The sequence below is a fragment of the Neolamprologus brichardi genome, chromosome 2 (genome assembly GCF_056152115.1).
Source record: "Neolamprologus brichardi isolate AB-2024 chromosome 2, ASM5615211v1, whole genome shotgun sequence".
Taxonomy (NCBI): domain Eukaryota; kingdom Metazoa; phylum Chordata; class Actinopteri; order Cichliformes; family Cichlidae; genus Neolamprologus; species Neolamprologus brichardi.
The window spans coordinates 27,007,578-27,028,188 of NC_142105.1; the positions used below are offsets into that span (position 1 = coordinate 27,007,578).

At 41.3% G+C, this 20,611-nt stretch overlaps 1 protein-coding gene and 2 pseudogenes across 22 annotated transcripts in view; all 3 read left to right on the plus strand.

The window, feature by feature from the left end:
• LOC102780923 (protocadherin alpha-C2-like) overlaps window positions 1-20,611 on the plus strand; it is a 198,014-nt gene that overhangs the window by 124,061 nt on the left and 53,342 nt on the right. The window contains exon 1 of one of the 22 annotated variants that reach the window (XM_035909902.2): window positions 713-3,199. The exons of 18 other annotated variants lie outside the window; for them this stretch is intronic. In XM_035909902.2, the coding sequence (XP_035765795.2) occupies window positions 827-3,199 (2,373 nt within the window). In that variant the 5' untranslated portion in view covers window positions 713-826. Of the gene's footprint in view, window positions 1-712; window positions 3,200-7,669; window positions 10,352-10,843; window positions 13,386-17,578; window positions 20,058-20,611 lie in introns of those variants that run through there. 3 more of the 22 variants (XM_087849830.1, XM_087849815.1, XM_087849849.1) reach the window with 3 other exon arrangements.
• On the plus strand, window positions 4,059-6,590 carry LOC102795700 (protocadherin alpha-3 pseudogene; annotated as a pseudogene).
• On the plus strand, window positions 14,195-16,761 carry LOC148106165 (protocadherin alpha-2 pseudogene; annotated as a pseudogene).

Genomic DNA, 20,611 nt, shown 5'->3' on the forward strand with positions numbered 1-20,611 from the left:
ATCAAACAGTAACTAAACTCACTGTACCTGAATCAAAATGATCAAGATTTAAAATAAGCACTTCCATTTAACAAAACTTAGAGTCAGGTTTTGTGTTGTTTTGCTTTGTTTTTCAAACAGCCTTGATATAAACTTTTGTTTGTAAATATACATGTTATCCATTCGCTTTTAAATTAAATTAATATACAGTAATATTTTTTTTCCTGGATTAAAGCTGTGGCTAGAAGTTAAAAAGGTTGAAAGCATAACAAAAAAAATCACATTTTCAACTATGTCTATTTGTTGACTTATGAAGCCTGTTTATGTTATCATTTGTAATGTATTTAGAAATAACCAAGGCTCGGTTCTGAAAGTCTTTTAACAGCGTGTCCCTTGGTATAAGGTTAAATAAATAAGGTCTAATGAGTGCCTGTATCAACATAATGATACTCTCTCCATGGTTCTGAAATATGTGGCGATTACATTATACTGTACTATTAGGATCTCACAATATAAAGAAAGAAGGTGTGAGTGACTCGATTAAGAACAAGTCTTATTATTTCAAACACAACAGCAGGATTTGATTGCATTCATTCCTTAACTGTAGTTACTTAAAATGACCGTGGGGCGACAGTCTAGACCGTAATACCGCCGGCTGATCGCTGATGGTTGAAGGCCCCTCCCACAATAGAAGGATCATTTTGTCTGTGCTTTGTTAGAATGAGAGGCAGGACGAAGTGGGGAGGCTTGAGAAAAATGCACTGGCATTTACTTTAGTCTCACAAAATACATTTCGCCGCAAAAAGGCGAAAAACAGATCGACATAAGGATCTATGTTGTATGGATTATGTATCTGCCGAGAAGAATGGCGTCCTTTGGGATATATCTAATGCTTGTTGTCTTGGAGTATAACTGGGGAGCGGTATCCACTCAGCTCTCATATTCCGTGTCTGAGGAGGTGAACCTGGGGACTTCCGTTGGAAATCTCGCCAAGGATCTGAACCTAAATGTACAGGATCTGGAGTCACGTATGTTTCAGATTGTTACGGGATCAAAAAGGAAGCATTTCGATGTAAATTTGAAGACAGGTTTTCTCTACGTGAGCGAGAGAATAGACAGGGAAGAGCTCTGCGCTAAAGCTACAAAATGCACAATAAACGTGGAGGCTGTGATAAACAATCCGCTGAAACTTTACCGTATTGAAGTCAATATTCTTGACGTAAACGATAACCCCCCGTCTTTCAGTGCCAAATCTCAAACTATAGACATTGCAGAGAGCGTGTTACCGGGAGCTACGTTCCCTGTGCTGTCGGCTTACGACACCGATGTGGGGAAAAATGGTGTTAACACTTACAAGCTGAACCAGAATGAACATTTTTCTTTAGCGGTGCACAAAGGGGACAGTGTTTCGGCAGAGATAGTTCTTCAGAGAGCGTTAGACCGAGAAAAGCAGGCTGTAATTAAACTCACACTGACGGCTATAGATGGAGGGACACCTATTAAATCAGGCACGTCAGAGATCATAATTAATGTGTTGGATATAAATGATAATATCCCAACTTTTAAAAAATCGTTGTATAAAACAAGTATTAAAGAAAATGCACCATCAGGCACTACAGTAGTAACAGTGACTGCAACTGATGCTGACGAGGGTGCAAACAAAGACATCGTATATTTACTTAATTCGAAAGATCAGGATCGTGTATTAGAAATTTTTGAAATTGATATGCAAACAGGAATAATAACAGTTAAAGGAACTATTGACTTTGAAACAAACCCTGCTTTTGAAATCCGTGTGCAGGCTACGGACAAAGGCCAACCTCCGCTAACAGCACAATGTAAAGTACTCATAGAGGTGGTGGATCTAAATGACAATGCCCCCGACATCAGCGTGACGTCACTGCTCAGTACAGTTAAGGAGGACGCTGAAAGTGGCACTGCTATTGCACTTGTTTCGGTTCTCGACGAAGACGGGGGCAAAAACGGTGAAGTCAAATGCGAGATATTGAATTCGGTCCCCTTTAAATTGGAGACAAATTATAAAAATTATTATTCTTTGGTCATTGATGGCGTTCTAGACAGAGAACTTGTGTCGCACTACAATATCACTATTACAGCTACTGATGAAGGCAGTCCCCCTCTCTCTAGCACCAGTGTAGTTACTATTCAGGTTTCTGATGTAAATGATAACGCACCTTTGTTTGGAGATACCGTAATTAATATATATGTGGTAGAAAACAGTCCTGTCGGGACTGTTTTAAAAACAGTATGTGCAACTGACGCTGACGCTGGCGAAAACGGGCAGGTGAGATATTCTTTAGTCAGTGATAACGCAGGGCCGCTCTCTACAATGATCAGCATTAACTCAGAAACTGGAGGTATAGTCACTCTACAACCTTTTAACTACGAGGAGTTGAAAATGTTTCAATTTAAAGTTCAGGCCACAGACTCTGGTGTTCCTCCGCTCAGCAGCAACGTCACTGTTAAAGTCTTAATTCTGGATGCAAATGATAATAATCCAACAATTCTCGCTCCTTACTCTCAGCACGGCTCCGTTAACAGTGAGAGCATCCCCTATTCTGCTGAAGCGGGATACTTTGTGGCAAAGATCAGGGCTGTAGACGCAGACTCTGGATACAATGCGCTGCTCTCTTATCACCTGTCTGAGCCCAAAGGAAACAACCTGTTCAGGATTGGGACTAGCACCGGGGAGATCAGGACTAGGAGGAGAATGAGTGACAATGACCTCAAAACTCATCCCTTGGTGGTCTTGGTCTCTGATAACGGAGAACCCTCCCTGTCAGTGACTGTGTCTATTGATGTGGTGGTGGTTGAAAGCACGGCTGAAATCCAGACTCAGTTCAGACATGTGCCTGTAAAGGAGGACAGCTTCTCGGATTTGAACCTGTACCTGCTGATCGCCATTGTGTCGGTATCCATCATCTTTCTGCTCAGCCTCATCACTTTAATAGCAGTCAGATGCCACAGGACAGACGGCACTTTCAGCAGGTACAGCGCCCCCATGATCACCACCCACCCTGACGGGAGCTGGTCTTACTCTAAAGCTACTCAGCAGTATGACGTGTGTTTCAGCTCAGACACGCTCAAGAGTGACGTAGTGGTTTTCCCGGCCCCGTTTCCACCCGTAGACGCAGAACTGATCAGTATTAACGGTGGAGACACTTTTACCAGGACTCAGACTTTGCCTAACAAAGAGAAGGTAAGGCCGATGACTAATTTACGTTTATTATTCCCCTCCAATTATTATGATAATTAACAGTGAAATAAAACTTTACACACTGTACTACAAAATATTCTCTTTGTAGTAGGCTGGTTTAAGTTAAGATAAAAAAGTCGCTGTGGCTGTAGTTTAGACTTTTGCGGTGTCCTTTCTTTCGTCTGCATATTTCGCTGTCTATGGTACTAAAAAGTTTACAAAACTTGCCCCATGACATATCCGTAGCTGTAGGGAGTTATTGTCTTTTTCTTGACAACCAATCCACGTAACAGTGTCTTTTTTGTTTTGTTTGGGGTTTTTTGGTGGCGTTTTGTTTAAATGAAGGCAGTTTTTAAGTTTACTTACTATAAGTCTGTAAGTCTAATTGTAAACGACTAAGTGTAATGAAAAAATGGATTTCTTGCTTTGTCATTTCAGATGAATACAATTAATAATTTGAGATTTGAAACCTGATTATCTGTCTTACTTTGAAAATGGAGTGCAAACTTTAGCACATGCAATAGGCTACTGCTTGGTGATTTGAAATGTAAAACTTGCGGTGTTTCACCTGAATGAGAATAGTGACCTTACTGAATATATATTGTTTGGATGATTCAACAAAGAAATGCGACAATTTTTTATTAACGTACCTATAAAAATATTTTAAATAACTCACAGTATTTTGGAATTGTGTGATTGTGGGCGTGTCTGAGTGAACAGGAATAATTTAGTTCTTACCAATGTGTGTAGTTTCTTCATATCACCACGTAGCGACGCTGTAGACCGTGGCACAGAAAGGTGGACGCTCCTCCCAGGGTAAAAGCGGAATAGCTGTGGTTTTCATCACAAAGGGACGAGGGAAGGGAAGGAGCGGCATAATGGAGCATTTCTCTTTAAAAATATCACAGTCGCCTTGATTTTTGTCATATCCTACCATCCACCACTGGGAACGGATTTGTGGATATATTATTTGCTGTATTCCGGCGGAAGTATGCATTTAACGACGAGAAGAAGCGCTATTGTCCCATTTCTTTTGATTGTGCTCTTGGCTTATTATTGGGAAGCGACGGCTGCACAGCTCTCCTATTCCGTCTCAGAGGAGGTGAATCCGGGGACTAATGTCGGAAATATCGCCAAGGATCTAAACCTTAACGTGCAGGAGTTGGTCTCCCGTTTGTTTCAGATTGTTGCATCTAAAAAGAAATACTTTGAGATAAATCTAAAGACCGGATTTCTGTATGTCAGTGAGAGGATAGATCGAGAGGAGGTTTGTACAGATGAGCCCAAATGCACGATTACCGTAGAGGCTGTGATAAACAATCCGTTAAAGCTTTACCGCGTGCAGATAGAAATTAGAGATGTGAACGACCACTCTCCATCCTTTAACACGAAATCTCAAATACTGGAAATCGCAGAGAACACACTGCCTGGGTTTAGATTTGCGCTATCGGAGGCAAGCGACGCTGACGTGGGTAAAAACAGTGTTAGTGCATATAAGCTGAGTACTAATGAATATTTCAGTCTTGCCACACATAAAAGAGGAAAGAGTATATCTCCAGAGTTAGTGCTGCAGAAAGCCCTGGATCGTGAGAAACAAGCAAGTATACAACTTGTGTTAACTGCAATAGACGGAGGGTCTCCACCAAACACGGGGACATCAGAAATTGAAGTAAGTGTGTTAGACAGTAATGATAACGCACCAGTGTTCAGTAGCACTCTTTACAAAATTAAAACACTCGAAAATAGCCCGATTGGCACTACGATCTTCACCTTAAATGCGACTGACGCTGATGAAGGAACAAATGGTGAAATAGTGTACTCCTTACGAAGTAAGGATCAGGATCATATTTTGGATATTTTCCAAATTGACCCTGAGACAGGGGTTATTTCAGTCAAAGCCAAAATCGACTATGAAGAAAGAAAAGCTTTCGAGATCCGAGCAGAAGCTAGAGACAAAGGCCAGCCCCCCATGGCAGCCCATAGTAAGGTGCTGGTTGAAGTAATAGACTTAAATGACAACGCTCCTGAAATCAAAGTGACGTCACTTCTCAATGCAGTGAACGAGGACGCTGAAATAGGCACTGCTATTGCACTTGTTTCAGTTCTAGATACAGATAGTGGTAACAACGGTGAAGTTGAATGTGTAATCTTAAATAAAGTTCCGTTCAAACTGGAGACAAATTACAAAAATTATTACTCTTTAGTTGTTGACGGACATCTAGACAGAGAGGAGACCCCTCAGTACAATGTCACAATTTCAGCTACGGATGAAGGGAGCCCTCCACTTTCTAACACTAGTGTTATCACTGTTTACCTTTCTGATATTAACGACAATGCGCCACGTTTTTCACAGTCTTTAATAAATGTTTTTGTGAAAGAAAACAGCAAGGTAGGAACAGTTATAAAAAGGGTGACTGCAGTCGATGTTGACATTAGCAACAACGGTCAGGTGAGCTATTCACTATTAGATAGTAATAGTAAATCACTTCCTCTCCCCACAATGGTAAACATTAACTCAGAAACTGGAGACATAATCAGCCTGCAGTCTTTTAACTACGAGGAGTTGAAAATGTTTCAATTTAAAGTTCAGGCCACAGACTCTGGTGTTCCTCCGCTCAGCAGCAATGTCACTGTCAACGTTTTAATTCTGGATGAAAATGACAATAATCCAACAATTCTCACCCCTTACTCTGAGCATGGCTCCATTAACAGTGAGAGCATCCCCTATTCTGCTGAAGCGGGATACTTTGTGGCAAAGATCAGGGCTGTAGACGCAGACTCTGGATACAATGCGCTGCTTTCTTATCACCTGTCTGAGCCCAAAGGAAACAACCTGTTTAGGATCGGGACCAGCACCGGGGAGATCAGGACTAGGAGGAGAATGAGTGACAATGACCTTAAAACTCATCCCTTGGTGGTCTTGGTTTCTGATAACGGAGAACCCTCCCTGTCAGCTACTGTGTCAATTGATGTGGTGGTGGTTGAAAGCACAGCTGAAATTCAGACTCAGTTCAGACATGTGCCTGTAAGGGAGGACAGCTTCTCTGATTTGAACCTGTACCTGCTGATCGCCATTGTGTCGGTGTCCGTCATCTTTCTGCTCAGCCTCATCACTTTAATAGCAGTCAGATGCCACAGGACAGATGGCACTTTCAGCAGATACAGCGCACCCATGATCACCACCCACCCTGACGGGAGCTGGTCTTATTCTAAAGCTACTCAGCAGTATGACGTGTGTTTCAGCTCAGACACACTCAAGAGTGACGTAGTAGTTTTCCCTGCCCCGTTTCCACCAGTAGATGGAGAACTGATCAGTATTAACGGAGGAGACACTTTTACCAGGACTCAGACTTTACCTAACAAAGAGAAGGTAAGGAAATGCTGCTCTGAATAAGTGAGATTTCTGTATATCACTGAATGTCGGATAATGAATTAATAGATGTGTTAAATATCTGTTAAATATACGGTGGCCCTGAGAGGCCAAACGGACTGCAACTTAAGAAAACACCAGCAAAAAGAAAAACACTGCAAAAGCACACAAACACAACGGAAATAAGAAAAATGACAACGGAAACAGGAAAAAACAGATTTCCAAAAGCACAAGGGAAGTGTTTCTGGGGAGACAAGAACCCGACGGACCAGTTGGAGGAACCCAAAACAAGCTAGGTGTGTTTTATCATGATTCCTATAATACTGATGACGGATTTTTAGGCTAATAGTTAGGCTAACACACTTACCTCTTATCTTTTCTTTCCTCACAAAACCGATAGATCCTCCACTTCTTTTAAGTCTCTCCCAGCGCAATTCTTAGCATATTTTGGTTCCTGCAACTGGTCCGTCGGGTTATTGTCTCCCCAGAAATACTTCCCTTGTGCTTTTGGAAATCTGTTTTTTCCTATTTGTGTTTTCGTTTTTCCTATTTGCGTTTTCTTTTTTCTTATTTCCGTTGTCGTTTTTCCTATTTCTGTTTTGTTTTTTGTTTTTTTCCTATTTCCGTTGCCGTTTTCCTGTTTTCTTAAGTTGCAGTCCGTTTGGCCTCTCAAGGACACCGTATAAATATCAAAAACGTGTCAGAGTAAGTCGGTAAAAATGTTCTTAAGAACGTTTACAACTTTTAAAGGGCATCCTAAGATTTTTATTGGTTTACGGCCACATAGAGATTAGTGGAATATGGTTTAATAGCTGTATTTTGGTAAATTGGGTACTAATTATGTTTAGCAGTTGAACCGCATGCATTGAAAGTGCACTGAACCGCTGTCCATGGTGCTGGCAGCAGCTTTCTTCTGTTTTGTGTCGTTATAGTCTGGTGCTGTCCGTTGTGCTGAATATTGGGGGGTGTACAAAAATATAGATGAATAATAATAAAAAAAAAAAGATCATTAATAATGCAAACGAATTTATTAAACTGTATATGTCATCCAAAAAACCGTAACTTGTGGGTTATTCTGCATGGATTTTAATTCTGTTATACCTTATATTAAAAAAAAACATCTTATATTTCGGGTCATGTAACCGAATACAGAAGTGTCACAAGATGCCGCTAGAGACCATGCAAAAAAATATAGTCGTTGGCGTTTAGAAACTCCTCCTCATTTAATGACGAAAAGATGAAACGTCACCATCTGGCATTGCTTTGTGAAAGAAGCGCACAGACGATCAAGGCCCTAATGAGTGAGGATCCTTGGCGAGAGTGGATACATGAAGGGATATTTTTCATATTTGGCGTTTCTTTCCAGGAAGTATAAATCAGGATTTCATCCTTGTGTATAAACAGCGATGGCTGCTCGAAGACAATGGGATAATATTTGGAGTCTGTTGTTCAGCCTTCTTTGTCTCTGTGAATGGTCCGTGGCTCAGATATCCTATTCCATTTTTGAGGAGGTGGACAAAGGCGCTGCAGTGGGAAATCTAGCGAAGGATTTAAATCTTAGTGTGCAGCAGCTTCCGTCAGCGGGTCTTCAGATTACATCTGGGTATAAATCCTCGTATTTTGATATCAATCTTGAATCTGGAGTACTTTTCGTTAGCGAGAGAATAGATCGGGAGGAGCTATGTCCTAATACGGTAAAGTGCTCTTTAAATATCGAGGCCATATTGAGTAACCCTCGCAGTCTTCATCGAATTGAAGTTGTAATCAATGATATTAATGACAATGCCCCGTCTTTTCAAGAAGATATATCTACAATTGATATGTCTGAGTCCTCATATATCGGAGAAAGGCATCCGTTGCCGATAGCGCATGACCCAGATGTTGGCGTTAACTCAGTGAAGACTTATAAATTGAACGCGAATGATTATTTCTCTTTAGATATACAGAGTACTGGCGACCAGAGTGTGTCTGCTGAGTTGGTGCTGCAGAAAGCCTTAGATCGAGAAAAACAAGCTGTTATTGAGCTCACTCTGACTGCGATAGACGGAGGAAAATCTCCCAAAACGGGGACTTTGCAAATACACGTTAATGTTCTGGATGTGAACGATAATTCACCCGTGTTCAGTAAATCTCTCTACAAAGTCCAAGTAATTGAAAATGCAAATATTGGCACACCGTTACTAACACTCACTGCGAGTGATTTAGATGATGGTATTAATGGTCAGGTTGTCTACACATTTACAGAAAGAGGACGTTTAAACCCTGATGACAAATTTTCCCTGAATAATAATACTGGGGAAATTACTGTGCGAGGAAATATTGATTATGAGGAAAACCAAGCATTTGAGATCCGCGTTCAAGCCCGAGACAGAGGAACTCCTCCTCGCAGTGCACATGGCAAAGTTTTAGTTGAAGTCATTGACGTTAATGACAATGCTCCAGAAATCTCAGTGTCTTCAATCATGAGTTCAGTGAAAGAGGACGCTGAAATAGGCACAGCTGTTGCTATGGTGACTATCACTGATCAAGACAGGGGTAAAAATGGCCTCACAAACTGTAAGATAACAGCTTCTGTGCCATTTAAATTAAAATCCAACTATAAAAACTATTATTCATTGCTAGTGGACGGGCTTCTTGACAGAGAGACTGTTTCCAGATATGATTTAAATATTGTAGCTACAGATGAAGGGACGCCCTCTCTGTCCAGCACAACTGTTATCACTATCCACGTTTCTGATGTAAATGATAACCCTCCTAAATTCCCGAACTCTCCAATTACTCTGTATGTGAAAGAGAATAGTCCAATTGGAACTACTATTCATAAACTGACAACAACAGATCTGGATTTAAATGAAAACGCAAAATCAATGTATCATTTAATTAGCAGCTCTTCCAAGACCACGCAAATGGCTTCAATGGTAACTGTTAATTCAGAGACAGGAGATATAGTCAGCCTGCAGTCTTTTAACTACGAGGAGTTAAAAACTTTCCACTTTAAAGTTCAGGCCACAGACTCTGGTGTTCCTCCGCTTAGCAGCAACGTCACTGTCAACATTTTAATCCTGGATGAAAATGATAATAATCCAACAATTCTCGCTCCTTACTCTGAGCATGGCTCCGTTAACAGTGAGAATATCCCCTATTCTGCTGAAGCGGGATACTTTGTGGCAAAGATCAGGGCTGTAGACGCAGACTCTGGATACAATGCGCTGCTCTCTTATCACCTGTCTGAGCTCAAAGGAAACAACCTGTTCAGGATCGGAACCAGCACCGGGGAGATCAGGACTAAGAGGAGAATGAGTGACAATGACATCAAAACTCACCCCTTGGTGGTCTTAGTCTCTGATAACGGAGAACCCTCCCTGTCAGCTACTGTGTCGATTGATGTGGTGGTGGTTGAAAGCACGGCTGAAATCCAGACTCAGTTCAGACATGTTCCTGTAAAGGAGGACAGCTTCTCGGATTTGAACCTGTATCTGCTGATCGCCATTGTGTCGGTGTCCGTCATCTTTCTGCTCAGCCTCATCACTTTAATAGCAGTCAGATGCCACAGGACAGACGGCACTTTCAGCAGGTACAGCGCCCCCATGATCACCACCCACCCTGATGGGAGCTGGTCTTACTCGAAAGCTACTCAGCAGTATGACGTGTGTTTCAGCTCAGACACGCTCAAGAGTGACGTAGTGGTCTTCCCCGCCCCGTTTCCGCCTGTAGATGCAGAACTGATCAGTATTAACGGAGGTGACACTTTTACCAAGACTCAGACTTTACCTAACAAAGAGAAGGTAAGGGTAAACTTTCTTTTGTGAAGCTTTTAGGTCAACCGTAGCATAAAAAAATGTTAAAGCGGTATTTAACATTTCCAGTTGTGTTATTTCATTACAGAAATTAACCAGTATATCAAGTACAGTTTGGAGAACATTTTATATTTTCTGTTTTATTTTTCACATAAAGAGTGTGGATTCGGTGGTGTGTATATGTGTTTTTTCTTCTGTTCATTATCAGACGAAATCAATCAACTTATGAATTTAATTTACATATAGTATTAAATTAATTTAGTAACATTTCAGATGCATTTTACCAACAGTAAAAAAGAAGGTGAATACTAAGAATCGCTCACAAACATCCGTTGACTATTTATGAAAGAGATATTGTGACAGTTGTGGCAGATGTCCACGTGGTGGCGCCGCAGACTGTGACACTGAGATTTCTGTATTGTAGTTTCGTGCTCCTCCCAGTTGTACAAGAGGATGTGGCTCTCCGGGCTTTTTGACAAAAACGGCAAGGACGGTGCGAAAAGACCGAGGGTGTATATATTATTTTGTACATGTACGTGTACACTATAATTTAGCGCATATCTGAAAGTGTATTTTTAGTAACTATAGAAATTGTGAAAAGGTGACCTTGTTGGGATCTGCGTTTCAATTACGTTGTGGATTTATGCATGTACCAATGAGGATGTCTATTGTTTCATATCTGGTGCTTGTGCTGCTGGAGTGTTGTTGGGAAGCGCAATCTGTGCAGCTCTCATATTCCGTGTTTGAGGAAGTAGATGTGGGGACTTCTGTGGGAAATATCGCTAAGGATTTAAATCTCAGCCTTCAGGAATTGGAATCTCGCATGTTTCAGATTATCAGCGGCTCTCAAAGAAAATATTTCGAGGTAAATCTAAAAACCGGTGCTCTCTATGTTAATGAGAGAGTAGACAGAGAGGAGCTCTGTGCGAAGACCCTAAAATGCACAGTCAATGTAGAAGCTGTGATAAACAATCCCTTAAAGCTCTATCGCGTAGAAATAAATATTCTAGATGTCAACGACAACGACCCGTTATTCACGGAAAGGTCTCAGATTATAGACATAGCAGAGAATACTCTGCCTGGGATGAAATTCGCTTTGTCTGAGCCTATTGATGCAGATGTGGGGAAGAATATGGTTAACGCTTTTAAGCTGACGCCGAATGAATATTTTTCTCTCGCTACAATCAAAGGCGGAGAAAGCGTCTATGCCGAACTAGTCTTACAGAAAATGCTGGACAGAGAGAAGCAGCCTGTGATAAATCTCACAGTGATTGCTGCAGATGGAGGGACTCCATCCAGATCTGGCACGTCACTAGTTATTATACATGTTTTAGATATAAACGATAACCCACCAGTGTTTAGTAACCCCTTGTACAAAACTCGTTTATTCGAGAATACACCAATCGGGACAAATGTGATTACGCTAAATGCAACAGACGCAGATCAGGGAACAAACGGTGAGATAATGTATTCTTTGAGAAGTAAAGGGCAGGATCGTATATTAGAGATTTTTCACATTGATCCTGTAATGGGGGTGATCACAGTCAAAGCTAATGTTGATTATGAGGAATATACAGCGTTTGAGATCCGCGCAGAAGCTAATGATAAGGCCCAGCCACCGATGTCTGCTCACTGTAAGGTGCTGGTTGAAGTAATAGACGTTAATGACAACGCTCCGGCGATAACAGTGACGTCACTCCTCAGCAGCGTAAAGGAGGACGCAGGTGTAGGTACTGCCATAGCACTTGTTTCCGTACTCGACCGCGATGGAGGTAAGAATGGTGAAATTAAATGTAAAATAAAAAATGATGTTCCCTTTAAACTAGAAACCAACTACAAAAACTATTATTCTTTAGTCGTTGACGGGGCCCTTGACAGAGAAATTACCTCCCAATACAATGTTACAGTTTCAGCGACCGATGAAGGGAGTCCGCCCTTAATGAACACAACTGTGATTACTATTCGCGTTTCTGATATAAACGACAATTCGCCTAATTTCTCAGAATCGGTTGTTAATGTCTACGTCAAAGAAAACAGTAAAGTTGGGGAGATTATTAAAAGGGTAACTGCACATGATGCGGACACTGACCGGAATAGTCAAGTGAGATATTCATTTTTAGAGAGTAACAGTAAATCAGTGCCGGTGTCTACAATGGTAAACATTAACGCAGAGACTGGAGACATAGTCAGTCTGCAGTCTTTTAACTATGAGGAGATAAAAAGTTTTCAGTTTAAAGTTCAGGCCACAGACTCTGGTGTTCCTCCGCTCAGCAGCAACGTCACTGTCAACGTTTTAATCCTGGATGAAAATGATAATAATCCAACAATTCTCGCTCCTTACTCTGAGCACGGCTCCGTTAACAGTGAGAGCATCCCCTATTCTGCTGAAGCGGGATACTTTGTGGCAAAGATCAGGGCTGTAGACGCAGACTCTGGATACAATGCGCTGCTTTCTTATCACCTGTCTGAGCCCAAAGGAAACAACTTGTTCAGGATCGGAACCAGCACCGGGGAGATCAGGACTAAGAGGAGAATGAGTGACAATGACCTCAAAACTCACCCCTTGGTGGTCTTGGTCTCTGATAACGGAGAACCCTCCCTGTCAGCTACTGTGTCGATTGATGTGGTGGTGGTTGAAAGCACGGCTGAAATCCAGACTCAGTTCAGACATGTGCCTGTAAAGGAGGACAGCTTCTCGGATTTGAACCTGTATCTGCTGATCGCCATTGTGTCGGTGTCCGTCATCTTTCTGCTCAGCCTCATCACTTTAATAGCAGTCAGATGCCACAGGACAGACGGCACTTTCAGCAGGTACAGCGCCCCCATGATCACCACCCACCCTGATGGGAGCTGGTCTTACTCTAAAGCTACTCAGCAGTATGACGTGTGTTTCAGCTCAGACACACTCAAGAGTGACGTAGTGGTTTTCCCCGCCCCGTTTCCACCTGTAGACGGAGAACTGATCAGTATTAACGGAGGAGACACTTTTACCAGGACTCAGACTTTACCTACCAAAGAAAAGGTAAGATGCTTTCAACCACTAATTCCAGTTCAAGGGATAAAACCCCTGTCTGTATTTTGATACCCGCACATAGCATAATACTGTAATGTCAGTGTACATGGTTTAAAGCAAAATTCGTACATTCATACCGAAAAGTAGATTACATACGTTTTTTATTAGGGTAATCCTGCAAATATGACTTCCCTCACTGAAGTATTTTCTTAATCAATCGACTATATGAAAAGTGCTGGTGTAATACAGTAAATAACTAGTAATTATATGGTCTGAAGCTGCATAATTGGAAAGGAGCTCTCCGCGGTGCTGATTTCGCTTTGTCTGCGAGTCTTTCGTGTTTAGCTTCATGTCCTGAAATAGCTTATCTGTGAGTCTCAACACCATAAGCTTGTATAAATAAAATTTTGAAGTTACATGCCCATAAATGATCAGCTGGTCCATAATTTGTACCATATAATTTACAGTACCTAATATGTTCACCTGGAAAGGCAAAATCGTTGGTTATATAACTTGAAATGTTTTAACTGAATGTGTAATTTTTTCTTTACTACTTAACAAAACTCTTCTCTGATTGCGTAGTTCCAAATTACCTGGCTTCTTTTAGTGTGCACGACGTTTTCTGCAACACAAAACGGTAATATATTATGACATCTGATATTAGTGATCCATTTCTGGTGTGTTTTGGAAAACAAACAATCTCTAAATATTAAACTGTTCTCGATAAAGGGAACACTAGATGTCGCCCTAGACCACAAACTCACTGATGTAAATTATGAGTTAAAGCTCCACCTTCACTGTTGGTGAAATAAGAAACAGCCTCTGCGTTTCTGTCCGGGTTAGTAAATCGCCTCGTCTTGAACGATGGTATCTGCGTGTAGACAGCTTGGTAGTCTTTCGGATATTTGTCTGCATTAGTGAATGAAGTGCGTTTATTTCCCTGGAATAATATCTACAAAACAGAATGAGTCTCCGACACCACAGAGAGGCGGAATGGATGTTCGCCATTACTCTTTGTTTATCCGGCTGCTGTGTAGCTCAGATTTCCTACTCCGTTTCTGAGGAGGTGGACAAAGGCACGGTAGTGGGGAATATCGCGAAGGATTTGAACATTAATACACAACAACTGGAGGAACGAGGATTTCGGATTGTATCGGGATACAGTAAGGCATATTTTGAGGCTAATTTACGGACAGGAGCTTTGTTCGTTGGCGAAAGAATAGACCGAGAAGAGCTTTGTCCTAATTTACCAAAGTGTTCTTTAAATATAGAGGGACTGTTAAACCATCCCATAAATATTTATCGCATTGAAGTCAGCATTGTGGACGTCAACGATAACGCTCCGACATTCCTTGAACAAATCCATGTGTTTAATATCTCCGAATCGTCTTCAACGGGAGAGAGGTATCCGCTCCCGGCAGCTCAGGATGCAGACACTGGCAGCAATTCAGTGAAATCCTACAAATTAAGTCCAAACGAGCATTTCTCCATAGATGTCAGTAGCGGAGGAGACCATTTGTCTGCTGAGTTAGTGCTGCAAAAAGCTTTAGATCGAGAGAAACAATCCGTTATTAAACTAACATTGACCGCCGTTGATGGGGGAAAGCCTGTGAGATCTGGCACCATGCAAATTTTTGTGAATGTCATAGACGTTAACGATAACACGCCTTCATTTAGCAAGCCGCTTCATAAAGTAATCGTCAGTGAAAGTGTGCCTATAGGTACAACAATACTCAAATTAAATGCAACAGACTTGGACGAGGGTTCAAACTCAGACGTCAGGTATTCTTTAATGAAAAGAGGAAATGTAGATTCCCCTGAAAAGTTCATTGTTATTCCTGAGAGCGGTGAAATCATTGTGAAGGGTAATCTGGATTACGAGGAAAACACTGCATATGAATTACGAGTGCGCGCTAGCGACCAAGGCGCTTCCCCTCGTAGCGGTTATTCTAAAGTGCTGTTAGAGATTGTTGATGTCAATGACAATGCACCACAGATTTCAGTAACTTCACTTATGAGCCCAGTAAAGGAAAATGCTGAAATTGGAACAGTAGTTGCACTTGTGACTGTAACGGATAAAGACGGGGGGCAAAATGGCCTCACCACTTGTAAATTGAAAGATTCCATCCAATTTAAATTAAAGTCAAATTACAAAAACTATTACTCACTGATAGTTAACGGTCAGCTTGACAGGGAGACTCTATCACAATACAGTGTAACTATAATCGCTACCGATGAAGGCAGTCCGCCTCTTTCAAGCAGTGCTGTAATCACTGTGCACATTTCTGATGTTAATGATAATGCACCGAGTTTTCCAGATGGCTATATGAATATTTACGTAAAAGAGAACAGTAAAGTGGGAGACATAATCACAAAAGTGACAGCATGTGACGCTGACACAAATGAAAATGCTAAATTAACTTATTCGTTAATAGATAACTATCCGAAAGAATTTTCGATTTCAACTGTTTTAAACATAAACTCAGAGACTGGAGACATAATCAGTCTTCAGTCTTTTAATTACGAGGAGCTGAAAATGTTCCAGTTTAAAGTTCAGGCCACAGACTCTGGTGTTCCTCCGCTCAGCAGCAACGTCACTGTCAACGTTTTAATCCTGGATGAAAATGACAACAGTCCCACGATTCTCGCGCCATATTCTCAGCACGGCTCCGTTAACAGTGAAAGCATCCCCTATTCTGCTGAAGCGGGATACTTTGTGGCAAAGATCAGGGCTGTAGACGCAGACTCTGGATACAATGCGCTGCTTTCTTATCACCTGTCTGAGCCCAAAGGAAACAACCTGTTCAGGATCGGAACCAGCACCGGGGAGATCAGGACTAAGAGGAGAATAAGTGACAATGATCTCAAAACTCACCCCTTGGTGGTCTTGGTCTCTGATAACGGAGAACCCTCCCTGTCAGCTACTGTGTCTATTGATGTGGTGGTGGTTGAAAGCACGGCTGAAATCCAGACTCAGTTCAGACATGTGCCTGTAAAGGAGGACAGCTTCTCTGATTTGAACCTGTACCTGCTGATCGCCATTGTGTCGGTGTCCGTCATCTTTCTGCTCAGCCTCATCACTTTAATAGCAGTCAGATGCCACAGGACAGACGGCACTTTCAGCAGGTACAGCGCCCCCATGATCACCACCCACCCTGACGGGAGCTGGTCTTACTCTAAAGCTACTCAGCAGTATGACGTGTGTTTCAGCTCAGACACACTCAAGAGTGACGTAGTAGTTTTCCCCGCCCCGTTTCCACCTGTAGACGGAGAACTGATCAGTATTAACGGAGGAGACACTTTTACCAGGACTCAGACTTTACCTAACAAAGAGAAGGTATGTGCTTTTGAGTTTTTATTTGAGTGCTTTCTGTTCACAATTTAGATTTTATATTCACTGTATTTCAACAAGTCATCAGACTCTCAAATTAAAGCAACAAAAAAGTAGGAATGCCCCGGTTGTCAAAGCCGTTAATATCAGCGCTTATTGTAATATCAGCACTCACGATTAACCTTCTTATCTACCACACCTCGAGAACAAAGCGATCTTGCCCATTTTTTTCCCTTGTTTTTTTTAGATTCCTGTCTGCTTAACAAATCATTGCTCATGCTGGTGGCTACAGCGCTATCCGTGGTGCTGAAACAAAGATGCAACGTTACGATTGAACTCTCAGTGCCAGTATACTCAGAACCTTCTTTTTTTATTATTATTTATTAAAATTAGTTAAAAGCACAAGGTCATATTTTGGCGAAGAGGTGTTTACTTTTTATTATTATTATTATTATTATTATTATTATTATTATTATTATTATTGTATCACTTCTGTTTTATTTCATTTTAATTTGCTGTGAATTCACCTTCTTCTAAATACACTGCACCACTGAGGAAATATTCTAGCCTTTAACGGCTCTTCAGAGTTTCGGATTTATGTCTAAAGACGGATATGCGCAAATATTTAAGTATTATATATAAAAACTGACAACTGACCAAGACAAAAACTCCAAGACTGCAAATTTATTGTAAAATATTTGTAATGCAACAAATCATGGGGGCTTAATGTTGCTCGTATTTCTCTTAAATCTTCTCACATTTGCCACACGGTGTCGTTGGAGACCGTAGAAACAATTGTATATCTATAACTCCACCCTGTACGAGAATACTGAGGCCGTCATTGGACACCAGTTTAAAGACACACTGGGACTGTACTGTGGCGAGAAGGGCTGCTGCTGCTGGATAATGGTGTTTATAGCGGATATTTACGGGATATAGGATCATCTGGATTTACAGATTTATGCGTTGACTGTTCCACTATGGGAAACCGAGATTGTGCATGGATTCATATGGTTATACTTCTTTGTCTCTGTCACTGGTCTGCTTCACAATTATCTTACTCCATTTCCGAGGAGACGAACAAAGGCACTGTGGTAGGGAATGTCGCAAAGGACTTAAACCTCAATGTACAAGAGCTGGAAACCAGGGATCTGCGTATTATTTCGAGTTACAGTAAGAAATATTTTGACGTGAATTTAAGAACCGGAAGCCTCTTTGTTAACGACAGAATTGACAGAGAGGAGCTTTGTCTGAGCACGGTGCAGTGTTCCCTAAGAATACAGGCTGTTTTAAGCAATCCAGTGAATGTGCATCGCATCGAAGTGACCGTGTTAGATATAAATGATAATTCACCAGAATTCATTGAAAAGTCATTTTCGTTAAATATATCTGAAACAGTCTCAGCAGGAGAACGATACCTACTGCCTATAGCTGAAGATGCAGATTTAGGCAGTAACTCGGTGAAGGCCTACAGGCTGAATCAAAATGAACATTTCTCACTTGATGTACAGAGCGGTGATGAACATGCAATTTCTACTGAATTAGTGCTGCAGAAAGCTTTAGATCGAGAAAAACAGTCGGTAGTTAATCTCATTCTGACCGCTGTAGATGGAGGAAAACCTGCCAAATCAGGCACACTTCAAATAACAGTAAACATAATAGATTCCAATGATAATGCACCGGTGTTTAGCAAATCTCTATATAAAGTGAGAGTGACAGAAAATTCTACACCCGGAACCCTTGTGGTTAAGTTAAATGCCACAGATTTAGACGAGGGCATGAACAGTAAACTACTGTATTCTTTCATCAAAAGGGGCAGCAGTGATCCATCAGATATGTTTGATCTCAATTCAGAAACAGGAGAAATCACAGTGAAAGGTGGATTGGATTATGAAGGGACGCATGCTTATGAAGTCAGAGTACAAGTAAAAGATCACGGCATCTCTCCTCGTAGTGCGCATGCTAAATTACTGATAGAGATCGTTGATATGAATGATAATCCCCCACTGATATCAGTGACGTCACTAATGACACCGGTAAAAGAAGACGCTGAACTGGGGACTATCGTTGCTTTGATTACAGTAAGTGATAAAGATGGAGGGAAAAATGGTGTAACCAGCTGTAAGGTAGTTGGATCTGTTCCGTTTAAACTCAAGTCCAACTACAAAAATGATTATTCTTTAGTTGTAGATGGACCGCTGGACAGAGAAACCACTTCTGCTTATAATGTCACCATTACAGCTACAGATGAAGGAAATCCACCTCTGTCCAGTAAAATAGTAATTACTGTTCGTGTTTCTGATGATAATGATAATGCACCTCGATTTACGCAACCTGTTATTAATGTGTATGTGAAGGAAAACAGTCCAACGGGCTCAGTAATTTATACAGTAAATGCCTTCGATGCTGATCTAGATGTTAATGCAAAGGTGACTTACACACTGTTAGATAGTTCTCTTAAAAACATTCCAGTTTCATCTGTTTTAAATATACATTCGGAGACAGGAGATATAATCAGCCTGCAGTCTTTTAACTATGAGGAGTTAAAAACGTTCCAGGTTAAAGTTCAGGCCACAGACTCTGGTCTTCCTCCGCTCAGCAGCAACGTGACTGTAAACGTTTTAATCCTGGATGAAAATGATAATAATCCAACAATTCTTGCTCCATATTCTGAGCACGGCGCCGTTAATAGTGAGAACATCCCCTATTCTGCTGAAGCGGGATACTTTGTGGCAAAGATCAGGGCTGTAGACGCAGACTCTGGATACAATGCGCTGCTTTCTTATCACCTGTCTGAGCCCAAAGGAAACAACCTGTTCAGGATCGGAACCAGCACCGGGGAGATCAGGACTAAGAGGAGATTGAGTGACAATGACCTCAAAACTCACCCCTTGGTGGTCTTGGTCTCTGATAACGGAGAACCCTCCCTGTCAGCTACTGTGTCTATTGATGTGGTGGTGGTTGAAAGCACGGCTGAAATCCAGACTCAGTTCAGACATGTGCCTGTAAGGGAGGACAGCTTCTCGGATTTGAACCTGTATCTGCTGATCGCCATTGTGTCGGTGTCCGTCATCTTTCTGCTCAGCCTCATCACTTTAATAGCAGTCAGATGCCACAGGACAGACGGCACTTTCAGCAGGTACAGCGCCCCCATGATCACCACCCACCCTGACGGGAGCTGGTCTTACTCTAAAGCTACTCAGCAGTATGACGTGTGTTTCAGCTCAGACACGCTCAAGAGTGACGTAGTGGTTTTCCCCGCCCCGTTTCCACCTGTAGACGGAGAACTGATCAGTATTAACGGAGGAGACACTTTTACCAGGACTCAGACTTTACCTAACAAAGAGAAGGTAGGCACCAAAACACCAGCATTAATCCATTAATCCATCTTCACAAGACTGTTTGGCGTTGATACATTATTTTGAACATGAGAGCAATTAAGCTTTGATTTAGCTTTCAGTACTTTCAACATTTAGCCAAAAAATATTTTAAGTGGATTTCTGGGCGCAAAACTTCAATGGTTAATGATATTTTGAGATTTAGTTATTAATTCATTTATTAGTCTTCACAGTTCATAAGAAAAATAGCTGATATTTTGTGGCCCTTGATGCCGTGCTATCACCTCCTTTCTTAGAATAATTGTCAGTCATTTTTATGTAATCAACACGGTTCGCCATGTTGACCAAAACCACAAACTCAAATATGTGACAGCTGCTGTCGTTTTCTAGTGATGTGAAAGACGTGAAATTTTATGTGGTGAAAACTCACTGTCCGTGGTGCTAGACGTTGTGCACCAAGATTAATACGAGTGATTGTGTATGATTATTAAATAACACGCTTTTAGTTATCACATATATATATATATATATATATATATATATATATATATATATATATATATATA